Source organism: Geotrypetes seraphini, chromosome 2 (genome assembly GCF_902459505.1).
Source record: "Geotrypetes seraphini chromosome 2, aGeoSer1.1, whole genome shotgun sequence".
Lineage (NCBI taxonomy): Eukaryota > Metazoa > Chordata > Amphibia > Gymnophiona > Dermophiidae > Geotrypetes > Geotrypetes seraphini.
In genome coordinates, this window is record NC_047085.1 from 73,205,300 (window position 1) to 73,218,888 (window position 13,589).

The 13,589-nt window shown below is 46.0% G+C and overlaps 1 protein-coding gene across 5 annotated transcripts in view; it reads right to left on the bottom strand.

The window, feature by feature from the left end:
• Nucleotides 1–3,572: 3,572 nt before the first annotated feature.
• The window catches only part of NDUFAF6 (NADH:ubiquinone oxidoreductase complex assembly factor 6), a 59,232-nt gene continuing 49,215 nt past the window's right edge, over nucleotides 3,573–13,589 (bottom strand). For all 5 annotated transcript variants that reach the window (XM_033933173.1, XM_033933171.1, XM_033933175.1 and 2 more), the window contains one exon: nucleotides 3,573–6,594. In XM_033933173.1, the coding sequence (XP_033789064.1) occupies nucleotides 6,466–6,594 (129 nt within the window). In that variant the 3' untranslated portion in view covers nucleotides 3,573–6,465. The remainder of the gene's footprint in view (nucleotides 6,595–13,589) is intronic.

The window sequence follows — 13,589 nt, forward strand, 5'->3', positions numbered from 1 at the left end:
TTGCATTGAAGTGCTGTTAGCAAAACAAATGCTGCAGTCAAAAAAGAATCATTGAGTTAAAGTACTTTTTCAATTCATATGTGCTGTTCAGACGTTCACATAACTAAATACTGTTACTTCTTCTACTTGAAACAAATACTTCCCAATCGTTATTAGAGAACAATAAAAAACATTGTAACAGTGTAGCAAGAAAACTTATCTATGGCTTTGAATAGACGTTATGCTGTCAGGACTTGTCTGCGGCTCTATGCAGGCTTCAAGTCCCTACCCCTTCCAACGTTGGCCAAATAGTGTTTTGGGACTGTATTCAAGCCGGCACATCCAGTGCTCACTGCCCACGCCACAAAGAGCTCTTTTAAAATCCAAATACACAACATCAACCAGCTCATCTTTATCCATATGCTAATTTTACACTTCAAAGAAATTAAGTAGATTGGTGAGGCAAGATTTCCCTTGATGAAATCCACATTGGCTTTCTCTCATTAATCCATCCTCATTAATCCATTGGTCTGGCATCTCTCTTCTCTCATTCCCTCTCCCACACCTCTCCTCTGCAATCCCTTTCCCTTTTTAATTTATTTTCTGCATCTGTCTAGATTATGTTCTTATTACCCTCTCATCAATGTCTTTTTTTACTGTCTACCTAAAGCTTGCCACCTCTTTCCCTCACCCCTCCAGTGTTTCCCTAACTCAATCCTTTTCTCCCCATCATGTGCTCTCCTTTTATTTATCCCCTCCTTCCATCATGTACCCTCTTTCTCCAACCCTTCCATCTAGTACCTTCTCCTCTCTCCTTCTCCTCTCTCTGTCCACTTCCATCCAGCGTCTTCTCCCCTCTTTCTCTCCTCCCATTTCCTTCCTGCATTTGCTCCCTTATCTCTCCCATCTGCACTTCCATCCAGCATAGGCTCCCCACTACCATTCAATGTCTGCCCTTTCTCTCGCTATCCACCCCTCTTCAATCAGCATCTGCCCCCTTTCTCTCCCTCCAATGTCCTTCCCCCTTATGTCTCTCCCCTTTCTCTGTACATCAATTCTATCAGCGCCACCCTTCCATACCACCCTGCCCCCTTTCTTTCCCTCCACCACTCTTCCATTCCAGCAATCCTGCTCCTTTCTCTCCCTTCATGCAGCAAGGTCCCACGATGTTTGTAGCTGTCGGCTGCCAGTCCACCCCACTCCGATGTACTTGCTCTGGAGCAGACTCAGCAGCCGCATGCTGGAAGGTCCCGCGATGACTCGTCTGCTGACTCTGCTCCATAAGAAGTAAGTTACGTCGGAGGGGGTGAAACCGGCAGATGCAGGGAGTTGTGGCAAAGTCCCGCAATGACTGCGTCTGCCGGGACCACCCCCTCCGACATAACTTACTTCTTCCAGAGCAGAGCTGGCAGACGAGTCAGTGCGGGACCTTTCTGCACCTCAGAACGGCTGCCGACTCTGCTGCAGAGAAAGTAAGTCAGAGGTAACGTGACCATTTATTTTTTTCATCAAAAGGGGAAATCCATTAATTGACTGTGTATCCTTTCTTTCTGCACTCAGGCCCTTTCTACTCCCTCTCTCTTTCCTTCCCATATCCTTAGTACCCCCAGTGCCTCCGTCCTGTGTCCATAGTGCCCCCATTGCCTCCTTCCCTTATCCATAATGCCCCCAGTGCCTCCGTCCTGTGTCCATAGTGCCCCAGTGCCTCCTTCCCATGTCCATAGTGCTCCCAGTGCCTCCTTCCTGTGTCCAGTGTCCCCCAGTGCCTCCGTCCCGTGTCCATAGTGCCCCCAGTGCCTCCTTCCTGTCCATAGTGCCCCAGTGCCTCCTTCCCGTGTCCATAGTGCCCCCAGTGCCTCCTTCCCGTGTCCATAGTGCCCCCAGTGCCTCCTTCCTGTGTCCTTAGTGCCCCCAGTGCCTCCTTCTTATGTCCCCCCACTACCTTCCAGATTTTGGCCACCCCCAGACAGCCTGCCTGTCTACCTATCTCCCTCCCTCCCTGCCGCACTAAAGCCAGCCAGCTTGCCTGTCTACATGCTTCCGCGGAAAAAGAAGTGCCTTTCCCCTTCCTTTCCCCGGTCCACGCCTGCAATCTTACCTCCCCCCGCCGACAAGAAGTCTTTCTGATGTCAATTCTGACGTCAGAGAGAATGTTCCGTGCCAGCCAATCACTGCCTGGCTGGCCCAGAACGTCCTCTCCGACGTCAGAATTGACATTGGAAAGACTTCTTGTTGGCGGGGGGAGGTAGGATTGTAGTGGCGCGGCCGGGGGAAAGGAAGGGCAGGAGGACCCGGACCTGGCTGGCTGTGCACACACACCCCTGCCCCCCCTTAGTACACCACTGGGAATGATAAAGAAGGGGATCATGAACGGATCGGAAAAGGTTATCATACTGCTGTACCGGGCCATGGTGCACCCTCACCTGGAGTACTGCGTCCAGCACTGGTCGCCATACATGAAAAAGGACACGGTACTGCTCAAAAGGGTCCAGAGAAGAGCGACTAAGATGGTTAAGGGGCTGGAAGATTAGAGAGAATGACGAGATTGAGAGGGGACATGATTGAAACATTCAAAGTACTGAAGGGAATAGACTTATTGGATAAGGACAGGTTGTTCACCCTCTTCAAGGTAAGGAGAATGAGAGGGCATTCTCTAAAACTGAAAGGGGATAGATTCCGTACGAATGTAAGGAAGTTCTTCTTCACCCAGAGAGTGGTAGAAAACTGGAACGCTCTTCTGGAGGCTGTCATAGAGGAAAATACCCTCCAGGGATTCAAGACAAAGTTAGACAAGTTCCTGCTGAACCGGAATGTACGCAGGTAGGGCTAGTCTCAGGGCTAGTCTCAGGGTGACCAGAGGGCCGCCGCGTGAGCAGACTGCTGGGCACGATGCACCACTGGTCTGACCTAGCAGCGGCAATTCTTATGTTCTTATTAACTTTCTCTCTTTGTTTGAGTGATAAAAGTAACTGACACAATCTCTGAACTATTCTTTGATTGCATATTTCTAAATTACTGTAAAAAGCTATGCTTGCTTAGGTTCTGGAGACAGGTGAGATTTATGCTGCAGGTTTATCTAATGATTGCTGTCATAAAACAGAAGATAACCACTCAGAAACAAATCTCTCGGCATCTGGGTCCTGCAGTTTTGCTTATAGCATCTAAAACAGGGGTGCTCAATAGGTCGATCGCGATCGACCGGTAGATCGCCAGGGCAAAGTGAGTCTATCGCAGAGACCATCCTGGGCTCTGTGATAGACTCACTTTGCCTTGGCGATCTACCGGGCCGATCAGCCGTCCTTTCCCCGACATCAATTCTGCCGTCGGAGAGGAAGTTTGGGCTTGAGTAATGATGCAAAGTATTACCCCCAAGCTAGGAACTATGAGGGTGACAAAATGCAGTGACTTCATGAGGATTGGAGTTTACGATAAGTGATGTGTTTTGTATATATCACTGTGCAGGTATAAAGCATATATGCATTTGAAATATACTGCAGGAACCAAATATTGAATGAATTGTGAGCACTGGCAATAAGCCCAAGCCAGCATACTGAATATTTCAGTTCTTATTTGCAAACAAAAACATCAAAATAGACTATTTACAACTTTATTATTAAAGTAGAACTCATCATATGAATGTACAGTCTATCATATATATCAATACTGCTCTATAGTAAATTCAGCATTTTCATATATGTATACGGTTAGTGAATTATAATTCTGAAACAGTTTGAAACAAACATATACAGTACGGAAGTGCAATCAAAATAGCTGCTGCTGCATGCCATCCGATGGAAAGGCAGGGATTTTCAATATGAGAATCTACGTCAAACCTTAGTAACAGTGTTTTCTGACAAGTTTCAACTTGTTTAGAGCAATCAATCAATTGTAAGCTACAGTTGAGAGAGGGTGCATTTTAAAATTTGTTGTAAATCGTGGATCACAAACAATGCATTAATATGAAATTTTGTTTGAAACTGCAAAAAAAAAAAGTACTAAGAAACACATGAAATGGTAAAATTAGTTTATGGTGATGCTGCAGTGTGACAGTTTACAAGTGCTTCAAGTGATTTTGTAATGATTGTGAATTAGTTGAAGATGAAGAGAAATTGGGACGTCCTTCAAAATCAAAAACCCAAGAGAATGTTGAAAGAATAAGCGAAATGTTTCGATCATACAGGCGATTGACTATTAGAGAAAATTCTGAGGATTTGAACATCTCTTATGGTTCCATTCAAAACATTTTAACAATAGATGTGCGTAGAAAATGACCTGAGAAATGGACAAACGATTTAATCCTCTATCATGACAATACTCCATGACACACATCACTTCTGGTAAGGCAATTTCTGTCAAATAAAAACATTACAGTGTGTTCTCATCCACCTTATTCACCAGATCTGATACCATATGACTTCTGGCTGTTCCCCAAAGTCAAAATGACCATGAAGGGTAAACGTTTTGAATTGATTCAGGACATTAAGGCAGTCATGACAGTGCAACTAAAGACACTCACAAAAGAGGACTTCCAGAACTGCTTCAGAAAGTGGCAAGAACGATGGGATAAATGCGTTCAAAGCAACGGGGGGAGGAGGAGGGGGTGAAAGTGTGTGGTGCAGTGGTTAGAACCACAGCCTCAGCACCCTGAGGTTGTAGGTTCAAGTCCCACACTGCTCCATGTGACCCTAGGCAAGTCAATTAATCCCCAGGTGCATTAGATAGTGTGAGCCTGCTAGGACAGATAGGGAAAAAGTGCTTGAGCCTGAATTAGACTAAGGGCTCCTTTTACTAAGGTGCGCTAGCGTGATTAGCACGCACAAACCCCACGCTACATGCAAAATACTAATGAAAGCTCTATGGAGGCATTAACGTCTAGCGCGCACGGCATTGTAGCTAGTGCACCTTAGTAAAAGGAGCCCTATAAGTGGTAAATAAATGTTTAAATAAATAAATATTTTGAGGGAGATTAATGGCAATGTGACTTTTACTGTAATACTTTAAAAAAAAAATTTAAACATTCACTGTATTTTTTGATCACACCCCTATTTTAGTGTAGATATGACCACTTTTTTTTTAATCACCTGCAAATCTATTGAACTATTTAGCATTTCCATATCTGTGTCCCATCCCTGCTTCATGCTGTTTTGTAATTTGGGGAAGGGGAGGTCTGAAGCTGAGATAACATGAGCCTTTGTGTTTTTCCCAGATTACATTACATTACAGCTCCTCCACTTACCTGAAGCAGCAGTGGCAGCGCTGCAAACAGGCTGCTTGCGGTCAGCCCCGGCAGGGCTTTTCCTCTGCTATAGTGTCGTTTATTCTAATTACTAGACTCATCTTTGCTGATCATTTTGTGATAATTGTTTTCTTTATTTTTTATTCACAGGACAGAGCAATGAATTAAATTTATGGGCAAGTTCAGTTTGCACCCCTGATGAAGCAAACAATTGTTGAGTGAAACGGAGACGCCCCTGTTGGGATTTTAAGTTCTGCATACATTTGGTTTGGTATGTATATAAGAGAACACCTTTGATTTTTTTTGTTCCTAGAAGAGAATTTATTAGGACTTAATCACAATATTAAGTTTAGTGGAGAGTTTTTTTTATGAGACTAATGATTGACACTTGGACTAAATGATGAAATGACAAATTTTTATCTTTCTTTGAGGTTGCTAAAGTCTCTCTTCTTTTTGATGATTCTGTTATTTGTGACAGTCACATATTACGTACATTGGTGAGGTTGTTTGAAGATCTCAATATATACGAGTATAAACTTTGGAGGAAAGGCAGGATAGGGGCAATATGATAGAGGTGTTTAAATACCTGCATGGCATAAATACACATGAGGCGAGCCTCTTTCAATTGAAAGAAAGCTGTGGAATGAGGAGGCATAGGATGAAGGTGAAAGGACAGATTAAGAAGGAACTTCAAAAAATACTTTTTCCACAGAAAAGGATAGTGATTGCATGGAATGGCCTCCCAGTGGAGGTGGTGGAGATGAAAAATGTAACTGAATGCAAGAAAACTTGGGCTAAGTACATTGGATCTCTAAGGGAGAGGAAGGGATAGTAAGTGGCATGAATAGGCAGACTAGATGGGCCTTATGGTCTTTATCTGCCTTCATTTTTCTAAGTTTCTATGCATGATTCCTTAGGACTGCTACTTACTCAGTTATGATGCAAAAAGAGAACAAACCAGTGGCAAGATGAAAGGAAATAAATTCTTAAAAATAAAGGCATCTTTCTTTAAAAAAAAAAAAAAAGAAAGAAAGAAACATTTGACATAGAGCAGATATACACCTCTTGAAAAATAAGCTACACTAATGCTTGACAATAACAAACACTGAAATTTCAGAAAACATGCTGAAGTGACTAAAGATCCAAGAGGAACAATAATTTGAGAAAAATGTATTTGTTCAGTTAAGAATCCATAAAATAGCATAGCTCAGAACAAGAAGTTACATTCTGCAAAAAAATTAAATAATGTTTTAATATGTTTTCTTCCACTTTTGAATATACATATACAAAGGAAGCAACGCATTCTTCTTCTGGAGGTTTGGATGGAATATACTGAAGTCTGCTTTTCTAATTTTATTTAAATAGTCATCTAAGGCAACCTGGAAAAGAACACAAACACCATATTAGTAATATCAACATGCAACAATTATTTTATTAGTTCTAAACGGAGATTTGAAGTATTAAAAGGATTGCAGATGGGCACAACAAAGTTGTGTAGCCCAGAAACAAGGATATTCAAAAAGAAATTAAAAGACAGTAACTTATAATGCTGCATATTTAGGGGAGAACTCATCAAGCCGTGTTAAACCGTAACACATCTTAACAAACCCCCTTAAGAGAATTAATGCACATTAAACACCAAGTGCCAGATTCTCAAAACTTACCGTGCCCTTAACGATGGGAGCTAAACTGGCTACAGCTGGTTTAGCGTGCCAGTATTTTACCGGGGGAAAATCCTGTGTAGTGCTCAGGATTTCCCTATATAGTTCAATTAACTCCAAAACTGTACTTTTTCACTCTAACAGTTTCTTTCCCAAAGTTATTTCCTCAGCCTGCCCAATGCAGGTCACAGGTAAGTCCAGCCCCTTAGCTGTAGCAAGCAGTCCAAGCATTTAAACAACCCAAACATGAAAGCCTCCAGCTAACACAGCAATGCTGGGGCCAGAAGAATTGCCTCAAGTTTGCATTAGTAAAGCACAAACAACAGCTTTCAAAATTCCCTCCCAGATAAGCTTGGGCTGAGAACAAAACACAGAAATCAAAAACCCACAGTTCTGGCAGTAAATGAAAAGGAAAAAAAAAAAAAAAAAGATATCCTCAGCAAAATCAGCAGAAGCACAAAAAAAAACAAAACAGTTTCATTCCAATGTCCCAAACACAAAAAAACCCTCACAACCCTGCAATCAGTACTGCTTGGCAGCCAAACCTACATCCATCCATTCTTTTTTTTTTTTTCCAAATTATCTTTATTAACAACTGCAAAGGAACATACAACCATGAGCAGAATAATCATAAAACAGAGCAGCCAGAAAACAGCACGGGAGACTATGACATCAAATGTTGCTCAGTACAAAAAAAAAACCCATGGGTGGATGCCCATCGCAATTGACATTTTGAAATATCAAACCCCTCTAAACAAACACACGCAAATCCCAAGCCCTCACCGCAGACCACAACAAGCACTCCGCACTCTAACCTATAGACATCCAAACACCCCCTCACACACCCAAGTGCAGCTACCCGGTGAAAAAGCAAAACAAAAACAAACAGAGAGAGAGAGCATCAGCCCCCTCTAAAAGAAAAATCAAGGTAAAGATTCCGTGCCCACTGTCTTCAAGCTGGAACAGATCCTCAACGCTCGCTGCCACAAATCTCAATAGCAGCGGTGGGCCAGAGTCCCAGACCTAGGGACACGTTGAAGCTCATACCGCCCCACCTCAACCAAACGAGCCAGCCATTGAGGAAAGGATGCCACAGAGTCTTCCACCCAATGCTGCAACAGGAGCTTTTTTACCACCAAGACAGCCATGTAGAGAACCTTGCGTTGGGGAAGCGTGAGCCCCCCCTCTATCAACTCTCACTGATCTCCCAAGAGCAGAAAACCATAAGACCAGGGCACAGCTCATTGGAGAATGCGCTCCAAAAAAGGAAGAGCTTGCAGCCATAATTCAGAAGAAGGGCATTCCCAAAAAATGGTGCGTAAGGGTACTTAAGAAACAATTGCATATGGTAAAAACTGCTTCCTCCCAAAGGCCCGTACGAGTTCCCTGAGCCCGAGAAATATAAGTCCTATGCAGAATTTTAAATTGCATTTCCCTAAAATCCGTGGAATCCCCAAGGCATGCACAGTAGCAAATAGATCAAGAAAGGCCTTACGATCCAGGGTAGTGCCAAGCTCTGATTGCCACTGGGAAGCCAGTCGATCAATAGAGCCCAGGTCCGATGCATTCTTCAGAATACGATACCATGTAGCTAATTTGTTAGAAGCAGGAGATACCTGAAAAAACTGAACATCCAAGGGACCAAGGAGCCAAGCATCCCCCCAGCGACGTTCAAGGGACAAGTAATAATGCTGGACCTGAAGGTAAGCCCAGAAGTGAGTCTGAGGCAGTTGCCAGTGAGTCTGCAGCTGGGCAAAAGAAGGAAAATGACCCCCCCCCCCCACTGTAAGGATATCTTGAAGAGTTCTACCCCCTCTCTGCTCCCAGTGCCGAAATCAGGCGTGGCCCACTCCTGGTGGAAAATCAGTATTTCCATACAACTGTAACAAAAGGGAAGCTGCCACGCACGCTGCAGGGGTAAAAGATACGCAAACTTAGCCCCTCCTCCCGGTATAGCCGACAACGGGGTGTGCAAAAGGGACAGGACCGAGTGTGGAGCACACCAGGACTCTACCCAACCCTGGGAAGAGAATTTATAACAACCCGACCATCCTTCATGAATAAAGCGAAACAAAGCGGTGACATTATAATATCGAAGATCGGGAAGGTTCAAACCACCCCTATATTTATCCAAAGCCAAGGTGGCATAGCTAATCCTGGCCCGCTTATGACGCCAAATGAAAGAGGAGATAATAGAACGAAACAGTCGCACCTCTTTATCAGTAACCCAAAGCGGCACAGCCTGCAACGGATACAAAATCTTGGGGAGAAGTACCATCTTAGTCAAAGCCACACGATCCCAAACACCCAGCGGAAGATCTCTCCATTTATCACACATGTGCTGAATCGCCTCCAAATGATGTGTCACATTATATCAGTACAGAAGCTTGAGGTCCAGGCTTAAATATACACCAAGGTAACGCATCGGCCCCTTCACCGGTGGAATCTCAAGACTCGCATGCCAGGACTCCACCTTAGTGGACCGTAAGGGAAGAAGTTCAGATTTATCACAGTTAACGCGCAGACCAGAAAGATCTCCAAAGGAACGGACTAAAGCGAGGACCCGCCTCAGATCCCGTCTGGGTTGGTCCAGATAAAGGAGAATATCATCGGCAAAAAGATTAATGTGACTCTCCTTGCTCCCAATGCGAATGCCCTGAATATGCAGATCGCCTCGAATCCTAGCAGCCAGTGGTTCGATAGATAATACAAAAAGCAACAGGGACAACGGGCAGTCCTGTCGCGTCCCCCTTCCCAAAGCGAACGGTGCAGTAAACTGACCATTGACTAAAAGTCTGGCCTGCGGCTGTATATATAAGCTACTGATCCAATGATGAATAGAACCCTCTATGCCAAACTGACGCAAAACCCAAAAGAGATATTGCCAAGAGATACTATCAAATGCCTTCTCCATGTCCAGGCCTACAATAGCCGATTCGCCCTCCAAACCACGCCTGGAATGAAGGGCCATCAAAGCTCTGACCAGATTCATAGACGCATATCAGCCCAGCACAAAGCCTGCCTGGTCCTCATGGATCAACAGCGGCAAAAAGGCATTCAATCTATGCACCAAGATCGCGGCAAAAAGTTTAGCATCCTGATTAAGGAGGGAAATAGGCCGATAAGAACCCACCTGGGCCGGGTCCTTGCCAGGCTTAGGCAACAGCACAACATGGGCCATATTAGGAGTCCACAAACCCCGATTCAGAGAGCGCATTAAACACCCCCACCAAAGCAGGAGAGATCTGATCCGACAGAATCTTGAAGTACTCAGATCCAAACCCATCAGGGCCAGGTGCCTTAGTTAACTTAAGCTTCTTAATACCAAGCTGTACCTCTTCGTAACTAATAGGGACATTCAAATGCTCCAACTGGGCTTCTGTCAACCTAGGGATCTTAAGCCCCTGAAAGAAAGCATCCCTATCAGCGTCCGAGAACGGTCGGTTAGCATACAGAGATTCATAAAAATTAACGAATTGCTGTTGAATCTACCGTTCCTGCGTGAAACAGGTACCCTTCGTGTCCCGGATGGACAGGATAACCTGACGGGTGCGCGGAGGCCGGTCCAAATTGGCCAACAGTCTCCCTGTCTTATCCCCCCAGGCGTACAATTTATACCGTTGAAAATAGATATCGCGAGAAGCCCGCTGCGTCAAGATTGTATCTATCTGCCGCCGGACGGTGAGCAAGCGAAGTTTATCATCCGCCGAAAGAGAAGTACTGTGGCACGCCCTCAACTGTCGAAGCTCCCCCGATAGAGTCAGTAACTCTGCATCCAAGGACTTCCTCTTGCGAGAGAGATAAGCAATAATGAACCCCCGCAGAACCGCCTTGGAAGCCTCCCAATAGGTCACTGGATGAACATCGTCAGTGTTATTATGAGAACTATACTCCAACCACTGTTCGCGAAGATATTTATGAAAGTCAAGATCTCTATAGAGGTAACACGGAAATTTCCAATGTCGCTCCTCGGGTTCCGGCGTAAACTGAAGCTCCATGACAACAGGCGCATGGTCCGACAAAGGAATCTCCTCGATAGCTATCCCAGACACCCTGGGGAGCAGAGAGGGCGATACCAGCAGATAATCCAACCTAGCATATACATTGTGGGGGTATAAGTGCGTTCCGTGAGATGCAAAATCCTCCAAACGCAAGTTGGATGCACACCTTCTTGCATATCATATTGAGGGATATGGTAAATCTGGGTCTCCAAAAAGGAGTACCTAAATGGGCCGCCGCGTGTGCGGATCATCGGACTAGATGGACCTCGGTCTGATCCGGTGAGGGCGTTTCTTATGTTCTTATGTAACAACTGCAACTGGCTAAGCAGAAAATTTACCCCCTTAGCTCCGTGGTCCCTTGCCCCTGACTTTGCCGGATTACAGTCCAGGGTAGGATCTACAGTGATGTTGAAGTCCCCTCCCACCAACAGCTGGTAAGCAGGATACATGGCTATCTTGGCAAGCAAAGCTGAAAATAAAATTTATGATTATACACATTAGGAGCATACAGATTACACAATAACCACTTGTGCCCCCATAATTCCCCCCAAACTATAACATAGCAGCCATCCTGATCTTGGAGAACTTTATGAATGTGGAAAGGCAACTGTTTATGAATAAGGATGGCAACCCCTCGCTTCCAGGTACCAAAGGAAGACGAGCAAACCTCGCCCACCCAATCTCTCCGCAGCTTAAGGTGTTCCGCCTGGGAAAGATGGGTTTCTTGCACAAAGGCGATATCAGTCCCCCTCCTGCGGAACCAGGTCAATATTTTCTTTCTCTTAATAGGAGAATGAATCCCGTCCACATTTAGTCATAGTCAACTTAGTCATTAGGAAAAAGTTCCCCAGATGTAATAACAGGAAACATTGAAATACAATAGACGGGCAGCCCCCCAGCTAGGCCTCCCATCCAGGAATACTGGAGCCTGAACACTCAAAAGAAGAGCACGGGACACTGAATCAGGTGCCCCCGCCCCCTAGATCGCTGCACCACCACACACACATAGCGCTCCCCAACCCATACACACAACTGCCACACAGACCCACAATTAAACTCAACATCTAACCCCCCACACCCCCACCCCAACCTCCCCCCTCTCCCCACCAACCTCAACCCACCCCCCCTGAGAAAAACTTCCCCAGAGCCATCTCCAAGTCTCCCCAGCACAGTAGGAAACAGAGAACAACCCCACCCCCTCCCCCAGAGAACCCCATACCCAGAGGCACCCCCAAAAACCCAATCCCGCACAAAAAAGGAGGAAAAGAACCAGGAACTTCACTCCCAAAAACTGGAGCAACCTAATGTCCTCTACTGAGCTCTCATAGACCCAGAGTCCCCCATAGCGAGTAAAACTGTCCAATATACAACAGAGAGAGAGCCAACCACCGCCGGAGGAAAACAGCTCACAGGCAGTCCAGGATGAAAAGTCAACAACAGGGAAGAAATAGAGTACTATGGACCATGGTAGACAGTCAAGCCCTCGGGACCAACAGCAGAGGGAGGGCACGGCCGAAACACCAGGCCCCGCCGATCCCGGGTCACTCAATGCACCCCCTCTCGTGCCCTCTGAAACCAGACAGCACAACTCTGAGGGGCTCAGAAATCCCAGCCTCCGATGTCCAACAGTACTCACAAGGGAAGGAAGGCCGCAGAGACAAAATGCTGAGAGCAGACTGCCACTTCAGAGCAGATCAAACAGCTGCAGGGGCTCCACCATTGACACTCGCAGGCAGAGAATCCAAATAGCGCTGGGCAGCCGCTCGGTCTGGGAATGTATGGGGCTTCTCCTCCCGCCAGATGTGTAGGGACGCCGGGTAGACGAGCGCAAAGCGCACTCCCCGCCAGTGGAACGCTATGCACAGAGGCGCCATTTCTTTGCGGAGGGAAACCACGTGGAGAGAATAATCATTAAACAACAACAGCTTCCTCCCTTCATATTCCCTGCCTTCCGATAAGCTTGGAGGATTAGCTCTTTCTCCTTCCAGTTTAAGTATCTCGCGATCGCTGCTCGGGTGCGGTTGTTATCCCCTGAGCGTTGTCCCATGCGATGCACTCTTTCGCAAAGGAAGCCAGCCGGCGGCAGCTCCAGACCCAGCCATGTCAGGAGCCAGACTTGGAAAAAATTATAAAGATCTTGGTCTGCTTGGAGCTCCGGAAGACCCACCACACGTAAGTTGTTTTGTCGCTGGCAGTTTTCCTGATCATCCAGTCTGCTAGTCAGTGTAGCCACCTGAGCCTGCAGGGCGAGCACACTATTGCGATCTTGTAGTGCCGCGTCTTCCCCATCGGAGATGCGCTGCTCCACCGCTGCAATGCGAGTAGTGTGGGACTCAAATCTCTCGTTAAAGCCCTCCACAGCAGACTGCAGTTTATGCAGACAATCCTCCAGGGCTGCCGTTACCATATGCGAAATTTCTTGAGCCCATTCACCCCACTGTGCCGGAGCAGCAAGGGTAGTCGGGGACGCCACCATTTTAGCCCCAGGCAAGGCCGACTTCTGCTTAGGTGTCTTCGCTGATCTTACCGGCATGCTAGGTGCCAGCTAACTGGCAGGATCCCCCTTCGCACCCACAACCTTAATGAAAGGTCCGGTGGGAGCAAAGACAGCCAAACAGTGTTGTACAGAGAGTTAAGCAGAGTTTAGGAGATTCGAGGTAGGAGAGCTCAAAAATACATGTCCTATCCAGGCAAACTCATCACGTGACCCCC